General features: G+C 41.1%; 1 protein-coding gene across 2 annotated transcripts in view; it reads right to left on the reverse strand.

The window, feature by feature from the left end:
• Positions 1-760: 760 nt before the first annotated feature.
• Positions 761-27,076, reverse strand: part of LYPD6 (LY6/PLAUR domain containing 6) — a 76,681-nt gene continuing 50,365 nt past the window's right edge. For both annotated transcript variants that reach the window (XM_087710635.1, XM_014066844.2), the window contains exons 2-5: positions 20,110-20,299; positions 7,360-7,458; positions 6,020-6,150; positions 761-2,829 (exon numbers count right to left, since the gene is read on the reverse strand). In XM_087710635.1, coding sequence (XP_087566761.1) covers positions 2,668-2,829; positions 6,020-6,150; positions 7,360-7,458; positions 20,110-20,227 — 510 coding nt within the window. In that variant the 5' untranslated portion in view covers positions 20,228-20,299 and the 3' untranslated portion in view covers positions 761-2,667. The remainder of the gene's footprint in view (positions 2,830-6,019; positions 6,151-7,359; positions 7,459-20,109; positions 20,300-27,076) is intronic.

Here is a 27,076-nt window from a genome sequence, read left to right on the forward strand (position 1 = left end):
CTTCCACACAAAGCTGAAAATAGATGCAGCTGCTTAAAAGCTCCATTGAGTTTAGTGAGTGGATTTCTTAAAAGCAGCCAGATCTTTTTTCAGGCTCTTGCAAAAAACATGAAAAAGATGGTTTGTTTTAATAAAGGCAGTAATCTGTGAAGCTTCAATAATCATTTCATTCACATTAACCCAAAATGGCTGGTCTACATAACTTTTAGGATTTAATGAATGAATGGGTTTAAAAAAAAAAAAAAAAAAAAGTCTGTCCAGACCATGTAAAGCTAAATTTTATTCTCCTTTTTTTGTTTTCTTCCCCTTTCCTCCACTTTGCAACACAGATGTGAGCTGATCAGAAAGCAGACCGGTCATCACAGGAACAGCAATAATGCTCATCGGTGTAGTCCTTGACTTATGACTGGTTACTTAAAGACCATTCAAAGTTATGATAGATTCCCCCAAAAGATACTTACGACCTGGTTCCAAAGATGGCTGCCCCGACTGTATTTCGGGGGCTCAGCAACCAGCCTGCTTTGAGAATTGTTTTTGCACTATTTATTTATTTATTTTTTTGGCTGAAAACCGAGCTTTACTTCCACTTTGCTTCCGGTTTTTGGCAAAAATGCCCCATAGCGAATAATGGGTTTGCTTAACAATTGAAGTGATTGCTTGACAATTGCAGATTTGCTTAATGACCATGGGTGATTCGCTGAATATCCACCACAAAAAAAGGTCATAAAAATTGGGTCCGGTATGTTGGGGGGGGGGGGGGGGTTTCTGCTTTACAACTATCACAACTTATAATCGTGATGAGCAGGCTCCATTACAGCAATAGGTTGAGGACTATCTGTAGTAACTTAAGACCGCCACTTTATACGACATGGTAGCAATTCTAATTCTATTATACCACGGGTATTAAACTCGGTGCATGACATTGCCGTGATGTGACATTGCAATGTTTTTCCCATTCATGGAGCTGGGGTAGCCGTGGCCTGCTGTATTATACAAATTTGACACCCCTATATTATACCAATACAAATATTGCAACCTACTGCACTATGTAAAATAAACCATGTTGAATGACACAAATGGAGTATGGAATTTGAAATAGTTCTTCAGTGCAAGCCATTCACCCACCATACATCTCTATACTAGGCCTGTCAAACTCCCGGCAGGCAGGCTGGATGTGTCACCTGCTGCCCTGGTTTAGCGAAGGGGGGGGGGAAGTCCCAATACATCACATGATGTCGCCATGACGATGTGAGTTTGACACCCCTGCTCTATACCGAAAGCTCTGATCAAGTTGAAATCCTTATTACAGTTGTTGCAGGAATCTCTTATTGAAATGTGCCTATTTTTATTATAGCCCAGAGATCCCATCAAGGTTCTGATGCATACCTAGAGCTTCACAAAGGAAATGAAGATGGCGTACATGCAGAGCAAATAATTAAAGGCAAGCTCCAATAAGCACATCAGACATGCACAGCACTCTCCTTGGCATGTTTGTTCAACAGTAAATGGCAGGGATTCCTATAGTTTTTACTTCCAAGTACATAGGAATAATTTGGCAATCTCACAGAATGAGTGCAATGGGCTTTACTCTCAGCAACTGGGCACAGAATTAGTCTTATTATTAACTAATTGGTTAGGTTAAATAAAAATTTAATACTTTGTAATAATCAACATGGCTATTTGAATAGACTATTCGAAATCTCTGTAGGCATTTTAGAAATAAAAATTCTTACCAGATTAAAGAACATTTTAGAAAAAAATCATTTGCCATCTTCGTACATCTAGGGGAATAACCACATGCCTGCTTAACACTCATGACCATGATTTTTCTAAAATGAGTCTTGATCTCCTATAGTTGATTTAAAAATATGGATTAAATCTAGTCATAGCATAGGTCCTATTAATATCATGGAGACTTTAGCTGTGATTTCACTATGTGTAGCGATATATTAACCATCATCTCCTTTTAATGATGCCATAATCCCTTGTGGGGTGAGTATGGGCAACTGAATGGAGCTGAGTGTTTACTGGGTGGATGCCCTTCCTGTTGCCAATGCGGAGTTTTGTTCAGCAGATGTATTCTCATTGTGCACAGAGAGAGAAATATCTACCTAGGATCGAACTCACAGCCTCCTGATTGTGAGGTGAGAGCTCCACCTTTAGGCCGTCGCACCACTCATCTAGCGATATACCAATACAGACTACTCAATCGAAATCAAATACAATACAATGATTAAGCTAGGATTGGTTTGATGCTGTAAAACAATTATCTAGAATCCTTTCTTGCATAGCAGAATAGTGTTATTTTGAAACCCTGGTTTTCAATTGATATTATTCAAAGTATGCAATTTCTAGAAATACTCCTTTCACTAGACTAAAGAATGGTTTAAAAAAAAATACACCCATTTTTAATGGCTATACAAAAGTTTTCGTTCAGAACATTCAACTTATAACAAAAGTCCCTCCTTTTTTAAAGACACATATCAGAAAGTATGGCTTTTGAGTCAGCCAAGGCCAAAAGGAATTCAAAGGATTGTTTTAAAATGTCACTTAAAAAAAAGAAAGCATTGAAAAACATATATTAAATTAAGATCATATTTGTGTGCATAAATATTTTCATCCCATTGGATTTTCTTGATGTTTAGTTGGTAATTTATCCAAAAAGGTCTACGTAGCAAAGAGAGACAGGAGACCTAACATTATTATGGATGCATCTTGCCAATGTCTCTGGGTATGATTTATAGGTGTTGTTGTTGAAAATACGGCATCGCTTGAATTCCTAGGTAATGTCAAGTTGCAGATGTTTCCTTCACAACAAGAAGTGCATACCTGGAAAAAAGAAAAAAAACACTTAAATCATTTTTCTCACAATTGATAGAAATGTCATTATCAGAGGCAAGTTACACATTATACCCTAAAGCTGTGATGGCGAACCTATGGCACGCGTGCCGGAAGTGGCACGCAGAGCCATCTCTCCAGCCATGCAAGCCACCGCCCTTTGCTCTTCCTGGTTCCAGCGTGCCAGCCAACTGGTCTTCACGCATGTGGGAGCGCCAGAAACCAAAAGAACAGCTGTCCAGTGCGCAGCTCCTCACGCATGGAGACACAGCTGAGGGGTAAGAGGTGCGCCAACAGGGAAGCGGCCGAGAAGGGGAGGGTTGTGCTGGCTTGTTCTCGGTGGCAAGCTGGGGGGGGGGGGAGGTGCTTCATCCCAGCCAGAGTTGGAGCAAAGCGCTCCCACCTCCTTCTCCCCCAACCCAAACCCCAGGAATGCTGATGCCCCTTCCCTCCGAGGCTGGGAAGGGGCTCTGGCTTTCCAGCAAAGGGAGGCTGCATTCTCCGCCCAACTTTCTCTCCATGTCCGGGGCTGCGGAACCGGTTGTCAGGGACCACAGGGGCATGCAGCGAGGCGTGAGGATCCCGGCGCATGTGCACTGGACAGCTGATCTTTGCAGGCGCAGGCGCGTGTCGGAAACCAGAAGAGAAGATCATCTGTTCTTCTGGTTTCTGGCATGCAGGGACATATGCGCGGTGCTCCCGTTTCAACACTTAGTGCTGAAAAGTTTCGCCAACACTGCCCTAAAATTTGCTGCTATTGCTTTTTAAAACTGCTCTGACGCAGAGAAGTGCCCCCTTTTTATATATACCACATAGCTCCAAAAGCATAGTTGCTGTAATGATGAAGGACATTCTAAAGGGTAATTGATGAATTTTTTTAAAAAAAATATCAAGGCCCTTCTTCATATTATAGCTATAATTAAAATTTGCTTAACCAACCAGAAACAGTTTTAATTGGGAGGAAAACAGCTTGGCTACATGTTTGATTAGAAGGTGCAGTTAACTTTTAACTGATAGATCTTTGGTGAACTATCCTTTGCAATTGGCTACCAAGCAAGGATGGGCAATTACCCTCCTATTTCATATCATCAAATCATGAATTACAGATTTTATATATTTTAAAACTTGATGGGTGAAAAAAGGTAATACATTTATGATATGATACCAGAGAAGCTACTTTAAATTCTGACAGAATGTCTTCCCCCAAAGCATTAAGCATACCATAAAACCACCTCCATCTATTAATCGTCATTTATATTCTTGGAAGAAGAAGGGACTTTTCTCCTATTATTATCAACTTCTAAATCACAGGAAGGAAAGAAGAAGAAAAAAGACTTACTGTATTTTTCGGAGTATAAGACCTCTTTTTTTCCTCAAAAAAGAGGCTGAAAATCTGGGTGCGTCTTATACACTGAATACATCATATTTTATATCCCAAAGCCCCGCCCCTTCACCAAAATTGCCATGCATACCCTTATGGAGGCTTTCAGAGAGCTCCTGGGGGCTGGGGAGGGCAGAAATGAGCAAAAAACAGACCATTTTTGCCCCCCCCAGCCCCCAGCAGCACTCTATAAGCCTCCACAAGGCTATGCATGCAATTTTTTTGATGAAAAACAAGTCATTTTTTGCTCTTTTCACACACACACCCCCGAGGGGCTATTTATGCCTTTTTTTAAAAAAAAGAAAGAAAGAAAAACGGGCTGTTTTTGGGAGGTTTGCAGAGTGCAAAAACTTTTTTCTCCCTTTTGGAAAGCTCTTTAACTGATTGATGAGAATTACATTGATCAAGTGCTGTGCCAGCAGAAACAAAGTCTTAGGTGCTGCAGATTGTCAGCTATTTCCTTCTCCAGCACATGGATAAATATGCCTGGAAACATCTACCTACCTACTCTCTCTCCCTATCTACCTACTGTATTTCTCTCTCTATCTCTTCCTATTTCTCTCTCTCTATCCCTCTACCTACCTACCCACCTACCTACCTATCCTCTCTCCCTCCCTCCCTCCCTTCTGTATTTCTCTATCTCTCTATTTCTCTCTATCCCTTTATCTACCTCCCTCCCTCCCTAACTACCCTCTCTCTCTCCCTACCTACCTACTGTATTTCTCTCTCTTTCTCTCCCTCTATCTACCTACCTACTTTTTTTTAATTTGCCTTTTCAAAACCTTGGTGCGTCTTATACTCCGTTGCATCTTATATTCCGAAAAATATGGTAACTGTGGAAGCATCATACAAAATGAAAGAAAGTTACATTCAGATTTAATATAAATGTTCTTCTATCAATTTTCTAACATTGGCTGGAAATCCTTGTTACTGCTGCAGTGGGACCCAATTATGAAATTCAGAAATATGCATTTCCATTTTACAAAGGGGGACAAGCGTTCCTTAAAATGAACTTTAGAGAAACCTTCAAGAACTCCAGGAAAGTTGCTCTGATAGCAATGTTGAGTGTGGGGAACAGTGGGGCTATTCAGCCAGTTCTATCCAGTTCAGGCGAAATGGTAGTGGTGGCAGCGGGAGGCTCTGCCACCCACCCGGATGTCATCATGTCCCATTTTTTATGCTCTGCACATGCACTCACATTTGCAAATTGGTAGCGAAGGTAAGTTGATTTCACCCCTGGTTTGGAATATTTTATGTGGAACAGTCTACCCGCATGAATTAGTTCAGGTGACCATCTGAAAACAGGAACTTATTGCCATGGTGGCGCAGTGGTTAGAATGTAGTACCCAGATTGTTGGGGGAACTCTGTAAACCGCTTAGTGAGGGCTGTAAAACATTGTGAAGCGGTGTATAAGTCTAAGTGCTATTGCTATTGCTCTGCTGTATGTCCAGGCCATTGTTAGTAACATCCCGAGTAACATATATTGGCTGCAACCCTTTTGAGTTGAGAACCTCCATTTTCTCACCTCTCCGATTGATGCCTCTTAGTAATCATCAGCATTCACCCAGGGTTTCTAGTAAACCTATCTTCTCTACTACAAGCCATCAGCATTGGTCATGTTCTTAACTTCAACAATTTCTTTCATTTAAATCTTTCTCATTTTGAGAATTCCAAAAAGGTCTACGTAGCAAAGATAATTGCAATGTCAAACAAAGCAACCAAATTATGGCCATGAAACGGCCTCTCACAATGTATGAAAAAGAGCCAATGCACCAATTTATTTCAGCTCTTCTCCTAACCTTGAGTCCTTTATGCTGGAGAGCAATGCATCCCGTAGTCAAACAATCCTCCAGTGGCACGCATCGCTTGGTGACTGATACACTCTTTCCATTGGATTCCAGGGTATGTTGAGAATAGCAGTATCTTGTTGCTAGCAAGAGAAATAGGAAGTTTTGTTTCTAGTGTAATTAGTTGTGTACAGATGTACCAGGGGTACAAACTAGGTGAGAAAACAATGCCCAAAGCAGCGATAACAAGTCATGCTGTTATCAAGAAAACCACCAGAAATCAAACTTGGCTATCTTTACAAAAGATATCACAATAAGTACCAGCATCCAGCTCATGGATGAACTTTAAAAATTACTGAACAGGATTTGATCAATTTAGCTGGGAAGCCACTAAGAAACTTCAAGGCTATAGGCTAGAAGAGAGAAAGTCAAATCCACCCCAGTGGTAAATTGTTTTATTTGTACAGCAAGTTGAGGGGAGAGAAAGCGAGGGGGGGAGGGAGGGAGGGAGGGAGGGAGGGAGGGAGGGAGAGAGAGAGAGAGAGAGAGAGAGAGCGCATTATAAACATTTCATATGTATATATTTGTTTGTAAGGGTAGAAGATTTTTTCCATCTCTCTTTTAAAAACAGCTTCAACTAAGTTCATTCTGTACTGTATGTAGGAAAGTTTTGCAATTACAGCAAGATATTCTAGCATTAGATGCAAGAAAGATTTTTTCCCATATTATACTCTAAAGGTTTACATTGACTTGCATCGAAAAAGCTGCTGAAATTCTTTAAAAACTCCCACTACAATTCCCTGACTATGCAGAGTATAGGAACATATCAACAGTCTGATACATGTCCGGAGAGTCTTCTTCATATCTAGTGATTATAGCCCCTCATCTGCCTAGACAACAATGTCTACAAGCATAAGGAAGTCTATATTGGCAGGGTCAGGTCAGTGGTGGGATTAATTTTTTTTTTACTACCGGTTCTGTGGGTGTGGCTTGGCTTGGTGGGCGTGGGATGGGAAGGATACTGTAAAATCTTCATTCCCTCCCCACTCCAGGGGAAGGTTACTGTAAAATCCCCATTCTTTCCCGATCAGCTGGGACTCTGGAGGGAGAGAATAGATGGGGGCGGGGCCAGTCAAAGGTGGAATTTACTGGTTCTCCGAACTACTCAAAATTTCCGCCATCAGTTCTCCAGAACGGGTCAGAACCTGCTGAATACCACCTCTAGGTCACACAACTTTCCAAAGTGGTTGAGGAAAAACTAGACTGATGCTAAGAGTCTACATGAGACATTTAAATCATCATCAGAAGAGATCCATATTCACTACTTTCCTGGCAACATAAAGCTGATTTACCTCTTGGACAGTATACATCTGGAGCCCATTGGTTGCATTCGTAGTTATCTACTGCTTGTTCACAGGTAAAACATTTGAATCCACCAGGGTACGGAGTTGCTGAAAAATGCAGATGTGACCATAACATCAGTTACAAGGTTAACTGGAACATTTTTCAAAAAAATATATCAAAGGACACATATATTACAGAAATAAAGCTCACTGCATAGACTTTTCACATATTTAAAAACAAGTTCAGCCTTATTGGCAGAAGAACCTGAAATGTTGATTCAGCACATTTTTTTACCAAAAGTCTTTGTATGTATGTATGTACGTGCGTGTGTATATACATATCTGTGGTTATATTATCTTAACAAGACTCTCATTGAGATAAGTAAAACGTTTAACATTTAAATCAAGATTCTGAAGAAGTCAATGAAGTAGATTTGGATACTACATCTTTCACCATTGTTTGGAAAAAATAATAGAAAGGAACAGGATAGGTTGTGAAAAATAAATGTGTTAACATAGTTTGCTTTCTCTATAGAATCTCAGGACAGCTTACACAGTGATCTTATTTTATCCCAAGATGTCTTATGATGCAAGTTGGACTAAAACTGTAATCCAACATATTAACCACTATATCACACTGGCTCCAAAATGTTGGTCTAATGGTCAGTCAATAATAGCTTAAACTAGTTCACAGCAAATCCGGGACTTCGTTTCCACTCTCACCTAGAAATTTTTAAAATACAGGTAGTCCTCGACCTACAGCAGTTCATTTAGTGACCATTGAGAGTTACACTGACACTGAAAAAAGTGACTTATGACCATTTTTTACACGATCTTTGTTGCAGGCCCACGATTATGTGATCAAAATTCAGATGCTTGACAACTGGTTCACACTTATGACTGTTGCTGTGTCCCGAGGTCATGTGTAATCTTTTGACGAGCAAAATCAATGAGGAAGCCAGATTCACTTAACAACCGGAGTACTAACTTATCAATTGCAGTGATTTGCTTAACAACTGCCGTAAGAAAGGTCGTAAAATGGGGCAAAACTCACGTAACAAATGTCTCACTTAACAACAGGCATTTTGGGCTCAATTGTGGTTGTAAGTCGAGGACTACCTGTATTAATGAGCACAACTAGACAACTGGCACAGAAGCTCCACTAGAAACAAATAACATCCTGCTATTGAGTGGTTTATCTTAACATTCATACAACACCTATACTTCTGTATCTTATGTACCCTGCAAAAATCTATTCAGATTCTTCCAAATATGAGTCCTAGATATCTCTGAGAGCTTCTAATATGTCTCCTCTCTAATCTTTTCCTGGCTATGCATCCCCAGTTTTCGTCAACACCTCTATTCAAGTCTTAACCTACAGATTGCCTCTGCTTGATCCCACCTGCCTACATAAACTTCTTGCTATCAGGTAACTAGGACTGGCACCCACCCACCCCCCAAAAAAGCCCTTGGCTACAAACCAATCCTAGTAATCTACGCAACAGAACTTTACTGCCACTGCAGGGCAAAACAATGTGGTACCCTTTTTATTCTGGGTTTTTTTTCCAAGCTATTTTGACCGTATGACCCATATAGCTTGTGTAAGCATTCTTAGAAATGTTTTTTAACAAATGATGGGTGGCTGCAGGCCAGTTATTTAATAGCATCTCCACTTGTTTTGATGGCAGGATGGGGGGAAGGTTAACATAAAATGTGAGTGGTAATGAGCATGCTGGGAGTTGAGAGAGAGAGTGAAGAGGAGATAATAGATAATCTCAATCTATTTACCTTCTGCTAAATGGCTGCTTTGTGAAAAGCTCCAATGGCTATCAGGGTCATTTAGAGAGAACAGCTACGGAATACTTTGAAGATTCCAAATGGACCAATTGCTCAATCAGAGTCAATGGGTTGAGAGAGAAAATGAACTCTCTCTGTTCATTTGAGGTCTTGATACTGTTAATGTACAAGAGCAAGAAAGAGATATTGCTATCTTCACAACAGATGACATTTCTAACTCAGGGCATACTTTTACTACAGATGTTGTCAGATGCAATGAATCAGGACCATTTCTAAGATTGCTGCATAGAATATTGATTCAAGCTTATACATAAGAATCTACTCATCTCATGAGTAGCACAAAATTGGTGCTAGATAATAAAATTCAAGGGAGGGTAGACTTGGCTCTTTTGTGGCAATGCAATGATTCTAAACCAGTGGTGAGATTTAACCAGTTCGCACCTATTTGGGAGAACTGATTGTTAACTTTCTAAGCAGTTCGGAGAACCGGTTGTTGGATGAAATCTCATTTTGTTGTTTTCCATTTTATAGGGCTAATCCTGTAAGGAAGGCAGGAAGGAAACATTCAGGCATTGTTTCTAGCCTAATCTTTATTGCCCTGTTTACAAAAACTGCCTCTCTGGTTAACCCTTATTACATTGTAACAGCTAAGGCAAAGTGCCCATCGATGTGAGTGACATTGAGTTGTCCATGCCCACTCAGTCACATGACCACCGACCCTGCCTACTTAGCTGGTCATTAGGGCAGCGAACCAGTTGATAAATTATTTGAATCCCGCCACTGTTCTAAATTGAGGGTACCTCTAACTCTGCCCCCAGCTGTGCCTGCTCTTCTACAGATATAGCTTGCATCCTATGCACATCTAGTCAAATGCAAGCAAACCTGAATGAAGTAGAAACATGGATATACATAACATTAGAACCACATTTTTTATTAAAAAAGAGAGGGAAAAGCAATAGCACAAGTATTAAGTATGCACTATGAATTTATTGTGCACTGTCCCCTCAGCAACTTCAGCTCCCTAAATTCTTTCCATTCTCATTTTAAAGAGTACCAAGTGGTAATTAATTACACAAACAAAATTCATTAAAGTATCAGCAATTAAATCAACAACATTTGAAGATTAAGAGGCCCCAGGGTTAGAGATACATCTACAAAGTCTTGTGCTAATTTTACCCATTATGTTAATCCTAGCTATAGCTCAATGGAAGCAAAGCTATAGAAAAGGGCAAAATGTTTTGTTTTACATGAAGAGGAAGAATGTTTGAATACTGGGATTGAAGATGCGATATGGAAAGATACTGATTCATAAACTATTACTAAGATCCCCAAACATTTGGTCAACATAAGCAGTATATTTCTATATATAAAACCGGATGTGTTAACTGAATACAGCAATTGCCAGATTTAGCTGGGCTTGTTTTATGTTTTTATTTCAAAAATAATTGGCTTTTTGTATGGACATTGGCTATTGTATTCCACAAAAGCATCATCAGTCTGACTTCATTTTTCCTCACGAGAAAAATGATTGTACAGTGGCAAGCAGCCTATATCAACTTCACATATTCTTAGTAGACAAAGGGTGTCTTGGATCTTGGAACACTTCCATAATTAGTACTATAATCTAAGACTAGCAATAGCAGTTAGACTTATATACCGCTTCATAGGGCTTTCAGCCCTCTCTAAGCGGTTTACAGAGTCAGCATATTGCCCCCACAGTCTGGGTCCTCATTTCACCCACCTCGGAAGGATGGAAGGCTGAGTCAACCTTGAGCCAGTGAGATTAGAACCGCTGAACTGCAGATAACAGTCAGCTGAAGTGGCCTGCAGTACTGCACCCTAACCACTGCGCCACCTCGGCTCTTACTATCTTACTAAGAATGAACCACTATCTCCCAAACAGATGAAAATAAGATGTACATCTTTGAGCAGTATCCTTAAAGTGATGGGGAGGGGGAGGGGGAACCTCCAATATTTATGAATATACAGGTAAGGAGATTGATTCCAATGCCAAAGTCTTTGAACATTTTTTCCCATTCCCTCTGCTAGCAATTCTCCACGTCTTTATCTATAGCAGTGATGGTGAACCTTTTGTGGCTCACAGGCCAAAAACGGGGGGAGCGCAGGTGAGTCGTGCACCGGCATGCCACACCCACAATGCTATGTGCACGACCCCAGCATGCATGCGTGCACGACCCACGCTCCCCCCCCCATTTTTGGTGTGCTTTATTCGTCTTCCCCAGGCTCCAGAGGCTTTATAGGAGTCTGGGGAGGGCGAAAACAGCCTCCCTGCCCCCCGGAGGCCATCTGGAGGATTCAGGAGCTTCCCTGAAGGCTCCGGAGTGCGAAAAACCGGCCCTATGGGCAAACCAGAAGTTTGGGAACGGACATCCAGTTTGCTCACAGGGCCGGTTTTAGCCCTCCGGAGCCTTCAGGGGCCTTCAGCAGGCTCCAGAGGGCAAAACGATCCTACAAGCAAACCGGAAGTCACTTCCAGTTTGTCCATAGGGCCTTTTTTCATCCAGAGCCTCCAGAGCCTTCAGGGAAGGGCAAAAAATGACTCTACAAGCAACCCGGAATTGACTTCCAGTTTGCTCTTAGAGTCATTTTTTTGCCCTCTGGTACCTTCAGGAAAGCCTCCTGAAGGCTCTTGAACACTCCAGAGGGTGTGACTTCCGGAGTCACCCCCCGGAGTGACTTCCAGGTTGCTTGTAGGGTCATTTTTTGCCCTCTGGAGTGTTCAAGAGCCTTCAGGAGGCTTCTCCGAAGGCACCGGAGGGCTAAAACCAGCCCTACGAGCAAACCGGAAGTACATTCCTGAACTTCCGGTTTGCCCATAAGGCCAGTTTTTCACGCTCCGGAGCCTTCAGGGAAGCTCCTGAAGCATCCGGAGGGCGAAAAATGGCCTCAAAAGAAGGCCGAAGTCTGCTGGCCAGCGCATGCATGTGCGCTGGCCAGCTGACAGGGCAACGCCTCACGTGCCTGGACAAATGTCTCTGCATGCCATGCGTGCCATAGGTTCGTCATCATGGATCTATAAGTAGTCCTCGACTTACGGCCATTCAAAGTTACGACAGCCCTGAAAAGAAGTAACTTAAAACTGGGTCCCACACTTGGGTCCATCACAGTGTCACTGCGGTTATGTGATCGCAATCCGGGCACTTGGAAATCAGCATGTATTTACAAGGCTTACAACATGCTGAGGTCACGATTACCATTGAGACCTTCCCAATTGACTTCTGCCAAGTGAAGCCAATGAGGGAAGCTTGATTTGCTTAATGACTTTCACAAAAAAAGTTACAACACAATGATACATCGCTCAGTGATGTAAGTTGCTATCCGAATTGTGGTGATAAACTGAGGACCATCTGTGAATTGCACTTCTTCCCAGGTAAATAATGTTGTAAGAAGAAGGTATATTCTGCCTCACTACCAAGAACTATAATTTACATAACTGGGCAGCACCCTCTCCCGTGCAGTGACAACTGACATTGAGGTCAACTGCAGAATCGCAGTTGAGGCAAGCGCTGCATTTGGCTACAAAGCTCAAAGTCTACCGAGCAATAGTGCTAACAACCCTGATGTATGCCAGTGAGACTTGGACTGTATACAGGAGGCACACGAGGCAACTGAACCACTTCCACATGACCTGCCTCCGTAGAATACTGAGGATCTGGTGGCAGGACAAGGTGCCAGACACAGAAGTCCTCTCCAGAGCAGGCATGCCATCTGTTCACACCCTGCTGATGAAAGCCCAGACACACTGGGCAGGCCAGGTTGCAAGGATGCCAGACCATTGCTTCCCCAAACAGCTCCTCTATGGTGAGCTGTCTCAAGGAAAGCAATCGCATGGAGGACAAAGGAAGCGATATAAAGACATGTTGAAAGCCTCTTTCAAGTCCTGCAAATTGACACCACCTCCTGGAAAACCCTGGCACAAGATCGATCAATGTGGCGCATGCTGGTCCACCAAGGCTGCCAGGCATCTGAGGACAGAAGAACAACCATAGCACAAGAGAAACGAGCACTCTGCAAAGCCAGAGCTGCAAATGCTGCAACAATGGTGCCCACACATGTCTGCTCGACATGTGGCAGAACATTTCATGCCCATATAGGCCTTACCAGCCACCTGTGGACACATCGTGGACAGCAGTGGTGGGATTCAAAATTTTTTACTACCGGTTCTGTGGGCATCACTTGGTGGATGTGGCAGGGGAAGGATACTGTAAAATCTTCATTCCCATCCCATTCCAGGGCAAAATCTCCATTCCCTTCCAATTAGCTGGGATTCGGGAGGCAGAGAATAGATGGGGGCAGGGCCAGTCAGAGGTGGTATTTACCGGTTCTCTGAACTACTCAAAATTTCTGCTCCCGGCTCCCAGAACTGGTCAGAACCTGCTGAATACCACCTCTGGTGGACAGCCCACAATCTGATAGATGTCAAGGTCCTCTTCGAACACGATGAAGGAACATCATCACCAAGAACTATAATTTTAAACAGGAACAACAGGTAGAAACAGGTGACAGAGGCTTCAGTTATTTTTTTTTTATAGCCCAAGGGATTGCATTGGAATTTTATGGAGATATGGGAAAACATGATAGCACAAATACCCATGTCTTTCCTTCCATTTCATCTGTAACAAGAATACCACGCTTCCATCTATCTTATAATTTTTGCCAACACTAAGCTTAAATTCTTTTATTTTAAGGCTGATTTTTGAATGAGATTGGGAGAAAGCTAGTATGGGTTTGGTGCTAACTAGTGTCAGCACTTCCCAGAGTGATCTAAACACTATGAGTGTTAGTCATATGGGGATAAAAGCTAGAGGAGGTTCCGGAGGGAAAGGAAAATCTATGTAAATGAAGTGACTGGATATATTAATTGCTCCATTTTGATACTGTCAATATATATTTACAAAAATAAAGAAAATACTCACATGACTCTTGAGAATAGTGTTTAAGAAACCATTGCCATTGACAGAGCCGTGGTGGCACAGTGGTGAGAATGCAGTATGCAATGTTTCTCGACCTTGGCAACTTGAAGGTGAGTAGACTTCAACTCCCAGAATTCCCCAGCCAGCCATGGCTGACTAAGGAATTCTGGGAGTTGAAGTCCACTCACCTTCAAGCTGCCCAGTTTGGCGAAACATGGCAATATTGCAGGCTAACTCTGTTGACTGCCAGCAGTTCGATCCTGACTGGCTCAAGTTTGATCTTTCAAGGTCAGTAAAATGAGGACCCAGATTGTTGGGGGCAATATGTTGACTCTATAAACCACACAGCGAGGCCTGTAAAGCACTATGAAGCAGTACATAAATCTAAGCGCTATTGGTATTGCTATTAAGGAGGCCCTTTAGTCTTCAGAAATTATTTAATGGAGCTGCAAAAGAAGGAAGAATCTTTCCAACACATCTTTCCATCTATTCTACTGATAGATAGCCACTGTTGGACAAAACTGTTCACCATTTATGGAATGACAGGACCTATAGCTAATAAATTCCAAGTTGTGAAATGCTGTAGAGATTGCTATATACAGAACCATACAATGTGTCTCCTTTAAAAAAGTTTGCCTAGGGATCCATTATGTGAAAATAAAATTTTGGAAAATGGTGATTCAGAATAATTAAAGGTAAAGGTAAAGGTTCTCCTTGCACATATGTGCTAGTCGTTCCCGACTCTAGTGGGCAGTGCTCACCTCCATTTTAAAGCCAAAGACCCAGCCTGTTTGAAGACATCTCTGTGGTCATGTGGCCAGCCTGACTAAATGTTGAAGGGGCACAGAATGCTGTTACCTTCTCACCAAAAGTGGTTCCTATTTTTCTAGTTGCATTTTTACATGCTTTCAAACTGCTCGGTTGGCAGAAGCTGGGACAAGTAACGGGAGTTCACTCCATTATGTGACACCATGGATTCAAACCACTGAACTGCACCAGAAACATTTAAGAAAAACCAAATTGATCATAAGAAGCTGAATTATTTTATATGTTTACTGTTCTTGATTATTCCACTTATCCTGATGCTAGTTTGACAAATGATCAATTTGGTAACTCTGTGTTGCATTTAAGGAAACCCATAAATGAAATGTAAATACTTTAAAGAAGAACCCCTCTGGTATAGGCACCAGACTAGAAACCAGGAAATAATGTGTTCTAGTCTCAACTTTAGGCAGGAAGTCAACTGGGTGAAGTCAACTGGGTCAACTGGGTGACCATGGGCCAGCGACTCTCTCTCAGATGAGAAGGTGACAGTGGCAAGCTACTTCTGAAAAACCCTGCTAAGCAAATTGCAGTTGCTAGGAGACAATTACTTGAAGGCACTATACAAATGCACACACTGTAGCACAAATAAACAGCTTTGGTTATGTGTCTCAGAGGCATGGAGAAATCATATTCCAGGAAATAGAACATCTTGACGGATAATATGGCTGCCCTAGCTTTTTGTTCATTCAGAGCTTTTGAATTAAGTCCGCATATACAGAGGTATCATAGCTACTCTTTTGAATGGAGGGAGATAGTGCCACAATTACACCTGCCTGATGTTCCGCCTTGTACCTACATGTACAAAAGTGTATGCCTAGAGACAAAGAGACTATGAAAGCTCCTGAATGCTTTGTACTTTTTGTCCCTGCTAAGATAAAAACAGAAAAAAAGAAAGAAAGAAAGACTTATACTGAAAGAAAGTTTTTTAAGAAGGGTACAGCTGTGAGAGACTCTTGTTTGGCTCCTGATTAGAGAATTTAATAAGCCTGATAGACTGTGGTTTGGGGCAAAAGGGCACACTCCTGTAAAAGGGCTATTCTAAAGGAAGAAAAAGAAACTGCCCTTTAGTCAGAAATTGCCTGTAACTATATCTGGCTATTAACTCCACTGATGAACAGCAATGCACCTTACAAACCAATTTGTAAAGAAGACAGAAGAGAAGAGAGAGAGAGAGGGAGGGAGGGAGGGAGGGAAGGGGAGAGAGAGAAAGAAGAAAAGAAAAGAAAGTTGTAGATATTTGACTTGTCTATGAAAACTGGCCTTAACCTTGTTTGGCATCATGTGGGAGAATTAAGGATATCAACAAAACCATGAGGGAAAATGAGACAAATAGAGTCATGATAACTAAAGAAGATAGAAATTATAGTTAATAGCCAAGTAGATGGCATGAATATTATGTGCACAACTTAGAGTAGATCTGCATGGCAATAATATTTGTTTCCTGTCCCTTCTTTAAAGGTAAAGGTTCCCTTCGCACATATGTGCTAGTCATTCCCGACTCTAGGAAGCGATGTTCATCTCCGTTTCAAAGCCAAAGAGCCAGCGCTGTCTGAAGACGTCTCCATAGCCACGTGGCCGGAATGACTAAACACTGAAGGAGCACGGAACACTGTTACCTTCCCACCAAAGTGATCCCTATTTTTCTCTTTGCATTTTTATATGCTTTCAAACTGCTAAGTTGGCAGACACTGGAACAAGTAACGGGAGCTGCAGCACTAAGGGTTCAAATCACCGAACTGCCGACATTTCTGATCGACAAGCTCAGAGTCTTAGCCACCGTGTCCCTTCTTTCTTCTGCCCAATTGGAGGACCTGGAAAAAGAATTTTGCCAATCCCAGACTAAGGGCCAAACTGCATGCTGTATTTGCAGGCAGTCCTTGAATTGCAGTTGTTAAATGAACTGTGTGGTCATTAAGCAAATCGGGCTTCCCCTACTGACTTTGGCTTGGAAGGTTGCAAATAGCGAAGATGTGACCCTCAGATACTGCAACCATTATAAATATATGCTGGTTGCCCGGCTCCTGGATTCTGATCAAGTGATTGTGGGGATGCTGCGACAGTTGTAAGTGTGAAGACCAGCTGCAACTTCAAATGGCCACTAAACAAACATATGCAAGTCAAGAGCCACCTGTATAGCTTGTATCTACTTCTGTGCCTTTCCATACCCCCAAATAACATGCAGGATCAACTCCAACCTGGAATGAATTGTTTATTCCCTCCTGTGCCTCTATATCAGGGGTGTCAAACTCTAGGTCCATGAGTGCTTAAATCCAGCCCACCGGGCCGGCCTGGAAATATCAAAGGACCATCCCGCAGTGCCTCTGGCGGCTGAAACGGGCCACATGCAAGGGGCCCCCAGGCCTCTTTTTCACCCTCCATGGCCTCCTGCAGCACTCTGCCGGCCGAAAACAGGGCAAAAACAGGGCCAAAAAGGGGCCATTTTTGGCCGGCAAAGTGCTGCAGGAGGCCATGGAAGGTGAAAATGAGGCACAGGGAGGCTGTCCGTGGACCCCCCCCCCATGCCTCCTTTTGGCTGTCAGGGTGCTGCAGGAGGCAGCCATCCCGTCTCCCCCCTCCAATGCACACACACCCCGCCTGTGGAAGAGAACTACAATGCTGATTCGGCCCTCGAAGAAATCCAGTTTGACACCCTTGCTCTATACAGTATGAATTAAGTTTCCCTACCTGTGATCTGCATTGCAGAAAAGAAAAACTTCAGCTAAACAGAACCTCCCCCACCCAAAAAGAAAATACCAAGTTTTTAGCCAACCCTTTCTGATTAAGGGGGGGGGGGAGGAGGATACAGGTGAGCTCTATACATTATAAAGAATATTTTGGATATAAGAAAGAATACCTGGTTTCTTGTTTATTCGCTTTCCTTCTACCATGTTTCCTTCTACACACATTATATATTTCTATCTCCTAATAATTCCTCCTTTTAAATAAGCATTTCCTGACTTTTCTAAATTCTCCTATCCATCATCAGAGTACTGAGTCCATGCACTAAATTTAGAATTAGGTACAAATTCCATGCAGAAAATGAACAGCACAGCTTAGAGTTCATAGTCAAATATACGCATCTTAGGTTTCTTATATTTATCTTTTCTACAAAGTTTCCTCTGCAATAAAAAGCCAGGTTTAAACACAGGGCTAAATCATAATTCAGCATAACATCAATGAGACTGAACTGTGAATATTTCCCCTTTTTGTCTATTAAAAAAGTACCTTTGGGATTTTCTCTTTTTGTACCTTTTTTTCTGTAGGGGCGAGAGGAAGGTGCTTAGTGAGATTTGCTATCTAAGTTTTATTAAAGAGTTTACTATTTCTTCACTGTAAGAGCAGTAAAATGTGGTTAGTTTAAACAGTAGTATACTTAAACAAGTTGAAACCAACCTGAATAAAAGTTGTTTAAATTAACAAGTATTTATAGTCTTAACATATCTCTAAGGCAGGACAAGAAACAATGAAAGGAAACTAATCAAAGAAAGAACCTACTTAGAACTAAGGAAAAATTCCTGACAGTTAAAACAATTAATCAGTGGAATGGCTTGCTTTCAGAAGTTGTGGGTACTCCAACACTGGAGTTTTTTCAGAAGAGATTGGACAGCTATTTGTCTAAAATGGGTTTCCTAATTGGGCAGTGGCTTGAACTAGAAAACCTCCAAGGTCCCTTCCAACTCTGTTATTCTGTTATAAATTCAATTTAACTAACATCAAGAACCCTATCTAGCTATTAAGATAGGGTTTTCCTGCAAAAATTCCTGCAAAATTTCTTCTGCCCAAGGCCACCATCAATACAACAGCTCTAAACAGCACTTGGGAAGAAGTGACATAGCGCAAAGTACATCCCCTAATTATACTCTTCTTTAATATTTTAGGAAGCTACAATGTTTACTTTCTACATAGACTAGCCTGTTTTTCAGAGCATTCTGCTTTGCTTCAACAAAAGTGGCGCTCCAAGAAAATTCTGGCCTGTGCGGAAGCAGATAGGCTCACCCTCAAATTAAAAAATAAAAGGAAATCAGAATATTATGAAGTTTGGAATAGATTTTATTATTGGTATAAGACAAGGTGACAAGACTGGAAAAAATTATAAATAATGTGATTGGCTAGAAGGATAGATAATGTATTAAGTAGACTAATAGCTACTGGACGAGATTACTTGTATATAATGTGATTGTATGGTCATTAAGACTTCGCTGTGCTGCACTGTTTTAAATTGTGCGTGTGTGTGTGTGCGTGTGTATACACACATACATACATACCAGTGGTGGGTTCCGGCATCCACCACATGAACGCGCGCATCACACGCATGCATCCTTACCTCTTGCAACGCCTCCGCAAGGCTCCGCAATGCTCCAGCTGCTCGGCAGAGCATCGCGCAAGCGCCATGTGCTCCGTGTGCATGCGCAGAAACGCTGAAGAGCTCAAATACAGGTAGGGAGCTTGGGTGGACAGGCGAGCCATTCAGAGCACCGGAACAGAACGGTACTCGGTGCTCCGTGCAGGCACCGGTACACCCATACCGGGGCGTACTGCCTGCATCCCACCACTCATACATACATACATACATACGAGATGCTGTCTCAAAGTTTCTTCCAAAGATATGTGACCACCTCACTTACCTCAGTGTCCAGGTTGTTTACGTCACACAGTTTTGCAGCATTTTGGACTTTCTCAACAACATAGGGCAAACTTTGTCCAAAGATGCTGAAGGAAATTGCTGAATTTCAACAAGCTCTTTGTCAATGAAATCCAGCCACTGTTTCTCAGACCTCTCACAAAAGCTGTTACACGAGGAGATTCCTCTAGATTGCTTGCAAAAATATAGCAATTGCTGCAGAGAATGTACCATTTGCCTCATCAAGATGATTGATCAAAGTCCTTATTAGCAAGTGTGGCCGAGAATACATTTTGGCAAGTCAAACCAGAGAACATTACCCATAAAATAGCCCGAAGGAGCTTCTGTCCAAGAGCAATAATGGGACAGAAGCTCCTTTGGCTTCTCCAATGGACAGGCCACAGACAGAAAGAAGCTTTGATGCAAAACCCAGTACTTCATAGATACAACTTGCAACATCTCTTTGCTATGTGCTAGCAATCTGAGGGCATTTGTGCTATCCTATTTGTGCTATCTACAGGTTCTATTTTTTGAGCTTTCCATAGTAATTGTATAGGTTATGGCCTGCTTCACAAATCTTACTTGAAGGATGAAGGTACACAATATCTTTCACTGTAAAGTCCCGCGCCCGCGTTCCCTTCAGGCAGTCAGCAATTAAGCTAAGGAAGAGGAGCCAGCCCAGCGTAGGCCAGGATTCCATAGCAGAGAGGGAGCATCAAACATGCAGATGGCTTGAAATCAAGTTCTCCTTGTCACCAGAAGGCCCAGGAATCTAAGAAACACACAAGGAAAGAAAAACAGGTAAGGTAAATCAACAGGTAACCCCATACCTGCACAATTCAGGTGGTATAGTAAGACTGAAAACCAACATTGATCCTCAGACATCGGTTCAACCAAGCTTGGACACCAAGCATGTCAGATCTCTTCTATTTTTCCCCTTACAGAAAACAATTGCTTTGTTCCCATTGGGTTTTTTTTTCTTTCCATTTCTTTTTTTGAAAAGCATCTTACCTCTCCAATTTAAAAAAATATTGAATTGCAAGGCTACAATAGGTATTCCCTCTAGATCTTCAGCAGCTCTGCAGAAAGGCCAAAACCAGTATCTAACCTAAATTGGCCACACAGTGTATTTCTCCCTGCACACACACACACACACAGGTACACACACACAATATTTCCCCACAATGATTCAGCAGAACAACTTTACACCATGGCAATTCACCAGAAGTAGCCATTGGTAACAAGTTCCCAGTGCGCACATATGTGCCTGCAATGTACAGTTTTCCCTGTTCATTATTCATGCGCATCTAATCCTCCCGTTTGAAGCTTTCCCAAATGCAACATGAATGGGAAGCTTAACTCAACTTCAACTGAAGTGGCACATTCTTTTTTTCGCACAGCAAGGTTGCAGCTCTGGCTAGTTTTGCTTTCTCCATTCTTTCTGCTGCATTTCAAAATCCACACATCATAAAAGTCGTATGAGCCCTTCGAACTGAAGCCAAAATCCAAGTCTCAGACATGTATGCTCACACTGCTGGCCAATTTTACCCAATCTTTTATTTAGTAGTTAGAATCCTACAGTCCACTGTGGGCTATTGTTTTAAAAATGCTGGCAATTTTGCTTATCTGAGTTGTTTTTAATCTAAAGAGATTAGTGGTTGGTTGGCAATGAAAGACAAAGAGGAGGAAGTTTTAGTGCTCTCATAAACTGTGCGAGTAGTCTTAGCCACAAAAGAGGTGATTTCTTTTACTTTAAACACTCTGGTTTACCACATCAAAGTTATATTTAGTAGAGTACCACATATACATGCCTCTAAGCCTGTCCACAGATAAGACCACCGTCAAATTATAAACAAAAATAGTATGAAAAATGCACCACCCACTGATAAGCTGACTCTCAAAATGTTGTACATTTTAGGTTTCATGACTGGATTTTCTGCAGCTGGCACATTTTTTTCCCGATGGTATTTTGGTTAAATGTTTAATAATAGGATGGAAGGGCTTGTTTAGTACTTTCGGTTTGCCCTTCGCTACAAAAAGAAAGAAAGAAAATTAAATTCTAATCAGACGGGATGTTATCACTTGTAAGCCTGACCCACCACAATATCTCGGCTGTAAAAATGATTGCTCTAAATTACGATCATGCTGATAATGGAATTCCTCTACCATTCCCAATCCTTCTCTGCATTTTTATATCTAAAGAGAATGAAGCAATGTGTGAGGCAGACACACAATTCTCAGAGCAAGCTATTTATTATCCCACAATTGGTGTTGCTCTAATAACAAAGATATTTTTCAGGCATTTTTCTCTGAGGCAATTTTGAGTCGTCTTACTTTGTCTAAGAACCACTGCATATTAAATTTAAGCACGACATTATTAAATTACCTGTTATTAATTCTGCCATAATTATGTTCCCACCTCAACTAGCATGCTCAAAAAATACAGTGCAAAACCAAAGCACAAGTTCTCAGAAACTGATCCCAGACACATCTAAAATCTTTCTGAAGGGCCAAGTCTTCAGAGAACACTGGAAAGACTGATGGATCAAAGTCTTTCTGAGGAACAGCAATAGCAATAGCACATAGACTTATATACCACTTCATAGTGCTTTTACAGCCCTCTCTAAGTGGTTTAGAGTCAGACTATTGCCCCCAACAATCTGGGTCCTCATTTAACCCACCTCAGAAGGATGGAAGGCTGAGTGAATCTTGAGCCAGTGAGATTTGAACTGCCAAACTGCAGCTAGCAGTCAGCTGAAGTAGCCTGGAGTACTGCACTCTAACCACTGTGCCACCTCGGCTCTAGGAAGGGATCTGTTCAGGCTTATAGCACCACTAGTGTCACAAAAACATGTCAACAAGTTCTAGATATGGTTCCAGGGATACAACACAGGTAGTCCTCGACTTACGATCACAATTGGGATCAGAATTTCCATTGCTAAGCAACGTGGTTACTAACTGAATCGTACCCAATTTTATAACTTTTTTTGCCATGGTTGAACCACTGTAGCTGTTAAGTAAAACTTATAGTTGTTAAACGAATCTATTAACTTTAGCCAGCTGGGAAGGTTGCATATGGTGATCACATGACCTTGTAACGTTAAATACATGCCAGTTGCTAAGGATCCAAATTTTGATCATGTGAGCATGAGTATGCTGCAGTAGTCAAACAATATGTACAAAGACCAATTGTAAGTGATGCTGTAACTTCAAATTGTTGATAATCATATAAAAGGTGCAAATATGGTTCCGACACAGGTTTTCTATAAAAAGAGAAGAATAGAATCATACTCTAGGGAAATGTGCTACAGTAAGGGTGCACAACCTTGTGAATTAAACCCATTTCTGAGTTATTGTCTAATCCACTGAGCTTATGCCTCTACACTTACTAAAGCCCAAAGTAAATCACAGAAGTAGCTCTAATTAGCAACCTAGCTGCCAAGGCTCTACTGACAGTTGTATTGTAAAAGTTCCAAGTAACAAAAAGCCAGAAACCTGCATTAAAAGGGAGATCAAAAGACCAAGCAGAAGGCTCGCTCGAGAGAGAAAAGAGAACAAGTGAGTGTACTAACATTGCCACAGGGCAAATCTTTTAGAACAAATCCCATGAATGCTACCACCAACTCCCACAGCCTAGAAAGTCAAGCCATCTGGGCTTAATCCACAGCTGCTATCACAATGAAGACACATTGACATACTTAACTATTTGAAACTGATATCTGCAAAATAGGTTGAGGTTTATTGGACTTATATGTTCCTTTTATGAAGTCAACAAAGCAAGAACAGATGGGGAGGAATAAAATAGAAGGATAGGAGATGCCAGCCCTTATTCCTTATGATAACTATATTTTATTCTGGCCATACGTGGTGACCAGGTGCATGTCTATTGAGATTCTTAGGTCATGATTTGTCCCAAAGGTTCTTTTTCAAGAGGCAACTGGACTTTCTGGTTTTTCTTTGAAGACTTTGCTTCTCATCCAAGAAGCTTCTTCACCTCTGACAGGATGGTGGGGAATGGTTGAAATATTGAAAAAGCACCTTTGGGACCACCAGGTGCGTGGTTTCTTTTCAATGCCAAGAGGATGAAAAACCTAAAGATACAAGAGAAGAAAAATGAACTATCAGAAGAATACTGATTATTAAACTATAGTTGAATCACTAGAGGGATGACAGAATCAAAAATTGCTGAGAACCGTCTATCCTATTTTAATCCCTGAATGACGTCCACCATGAATATCAATTCACACTGGATTTTAAAAGAAACCCAGTAATTATAACCCTCCAGACTGAAGGGAGAGAATCAACTCTTTAGAACTCAAATGTTTATTATGCTAGTTCCCCATTTATATTCACTGCATATTGTGTTCTGAATCTTACTTTCTTTCCCTACTTTTGATCTTTTCCATTGTATTTTTCTTTTTCAGCCATTTGAGATTGCTCTAATACACTTTCAATTATCACTTAATTCTTTTTTTCCCATTAGGCCAAATTTGTATAAGGTTCTATTACTTTCAGTACAGCTACTACATCTGTTCTTCAGCCCTTCCAACCAACCTGTCAAACCAGCCTGTTCTCACAAGTGGACATTGAAACAGGTAGAAGTTTTCTCTCAAGCAAGTGGGTTTAAAATAATTGGTTTTTTTCTATTTCAAACTGGCTTTTTAAATTGAGTCAGGGGACCCAAGGGCAACCCATTTAGCTGGTGCAATATGTGTGTCACAAATCCATGTTCCAGAAACCTTTTCAAAAAACATTATACTGCCACCCTAGATATATAGTGTGGATAGCAGACTTACAGTGACAATGCTCCATATTGGGTACAGCTGGAAGGTCAAGGTGAGCTGCTTAAAAGCAACTATGCTACAATTGTAATTTCAGCTTTCTCAATTACTTGAGAAAGTAATGCAAGAATTACTTGAAAGTAATTCAAGTAATTCAAAGAATTACAAAAGTAATTCAAGAATTACTTGAAAGAATCCCCCCCAAAAACAAAGCCACTACATCATTTCCAAATCTGTCATTTTCTATCTACTTTGGATGTCAATTCTTAATCAAGAAACACTCTAAAATATAGCCGACACTCAGAATTTTTTTTAAATAAACATTTATTTGTACTAGGAAATGTACCAGGAATAAAACCTTAGAAAACAACAGAGGAAACAGTCTATAGTCCCAATATTTTTAGGTCATATCTGGACCACTATGAAATATACATAACCCTATTTTTGGACCACCTTCAAAACATTCAAAAGTAAATTTTACTTCCCTTCAAAGAATCGAGACTTGTTTTGATTAAATTTCAACTCAGCCATCACCAAACAGTCTGTAAACACGAGTTCAAAAGTTCCAAACCTTCTCCGTAATTAGTAAATGAAAAAGGGAATTGAATATCAGTTGTCCAAATCTTTAAATTATTTTACTAGATGTTCGATATTGAGAGGTACAAGATGCACAACTCATTTGCCACTGTTTTCATCTGGAATGTTTTTTTCAATTTCCCAATCTAGCTTATATTGCAGTGCCTGGAAACTTTGATAGTTTCCCATCAAAGTATTAACTAGACCTAATCATAGCTACTGAAAGTTTCTGAGCCCAGACAAGATTGGCCAGGAGCTGTCATATGCCATGATTTACGCGTTGTATGCACCTATTTTCTCTAGAATTTCCTATCACCCAACATTGCTACATTCAAGCATCTCTTTAAATGCATCCTTTCCCCCCTTCCTAAGTTAATTCATTCTTTTCTCTCCTCTCAAAATACAGCACTTTATTTCCTTTGCATAAATTCCATCATTTTTATTTTTTACAGCTTTTTTGCTTCAGGTCAAGGGTGTATTTTGAAACAGGGATCCACCAACACTCCCAAAATCACTGTCCCTTAATATATGAGGTCAGCTTGTAGATCCTGCCTTTGCTTGTAATGAGAAAAGAGCTTTCAGATATCCTATGTTGTGAATGTATACACCTGGAAGACTTTAATACAGTATATGGCTTCAAAACATCATTGGAGATAAAGATTATTTTGCACATTAGAAACAGACAAAATATGCTCATCCTCTCTCCTCATGATACTCAAATATACATTTAATAAAAAATGGGGAAACCGATACATTTTTACTGTTTTTATTTATGTCCCATTTTTATTATTTTGATAAATAACTCAAGGCAACAAGCTCCTTTGTCCTCCTATTTTCCCCACTTGTGAGGGGGCTGGGATGAAAGATTGTGTCTTGCTCAAAGTCACCAAGCTGGCCTTCATGCCTAATGTGGGACTAGAACTCACAGTTTCCTGGTTTCCAGCCTGGTGCTTAATCACTACATACACACATGCTGGCAGAGAGAAAAAGAGAATGAATGAGAATCACTCGTTCTAGCAAGTGATGTTGCAGAAAAAATCCAAAACATCCTATAGTTTGGGTCTTCAGGTATTATTTAAAGATCAATTAAACAATACTGATTAAAGGTAAAGATCCCCACACATATATGTGCTAGTTGTTCCCGACTCTAGGGGGCAGTGCTCATCTTCCGTTTCTAAGCCAAAGAGCCAGCGCTGTCCGAAGATATCTCCATAGTCATGTGGCCGGCATGACTCAATGCCGAAGGCACATGGAATGCTGTTACCTTCCCACCAAGGTAGTCCTTATTTTTCTACTTGCATTTTTATGTGAGTTTAGATTACAAGCCTACTATTCCTAAAAGCCTAGCTCAGAGCATTAACACACTACACGTTTTCCTTCATCTCTCCTTGCGAAAAGATGGCTCTCACTTGTCTTGTTCTTTAACAAATCTGAAATTAGCTAGTTAATTCACTACGTAGCAACACAACTGAAAGGCAGGGAAAAATGTAATAAATAAAAATTCTTGTGCCAAGGTTCTTCTTATGGTTTATTCTTTTCGTCTTTAGCTGTTTAATGAAAATTTCTTGGATTTTCTAGAATTGCTAAGTGATTATAGTGGCAGATCCAGAAAAACACGTAATTCCACTCTGATGGAAGTGCTCTTTTTGTTGATTAACCTGCTTTTCAAATCCTACTCGGGAAGAAGGAAAAAAGTAGCTTCAAGTACAATCGTAAAAGATGTAAAAAAATATGACTTATTCTCATCCTCCAAATCTTTCCTTTCCCAAAAGTCAAATTACTATGGAATACTTTTGCCTTCTCTCTCTCTCTCTCTCTCTCTCTCTCTCTCTCTCTCTCTCTCTCTCTCTCTCTCTCTCCCTCCCTCCCTCCCTCCCTCCCTCCCTCTCTCTCTTCCTCTCCCTCCCTCCCTCCCTCTCTCTAACATTATGGCCAGTTCAGAGAATCTCCAAATCACAACCCTAGCTTCTGGGTCCTGGGGAAAACGAAAATGCCCCCTCCCTGGTGCAGGAGGCTGACTAGGCCATACCCATAATGGCCACGCCCACCCAGCAACCGGCCAGAGAACCCATTGCTGAATTTTTTTTAAGCCCATCCCTGAATGCAATGTTACATTTCAATCTAATTTAAAATAAGTAAACATCATACATTCAAAATCAGTTTGAATTTAACATGAATAACTAAAACCAACA

Source organism: Thamnophis sirtalis, unplaced genomic scaffold, assembly GCF_051295495.1.
Source record: "Thamnophis sirtalis isolate CommonGarterSnake01/CBP01778 unplaced genomic scaffold, rThaSir2_p1.2 scaffold_1, whole genome shotgun sequence".
Classification (NCBI taxonomy): domain Eukaryota; kingdom Metazoa; phylum Chordata; class Lepidosauria; order Squamata; family Natricidae; genus Thamnophis; species Thamnophis sirtalis.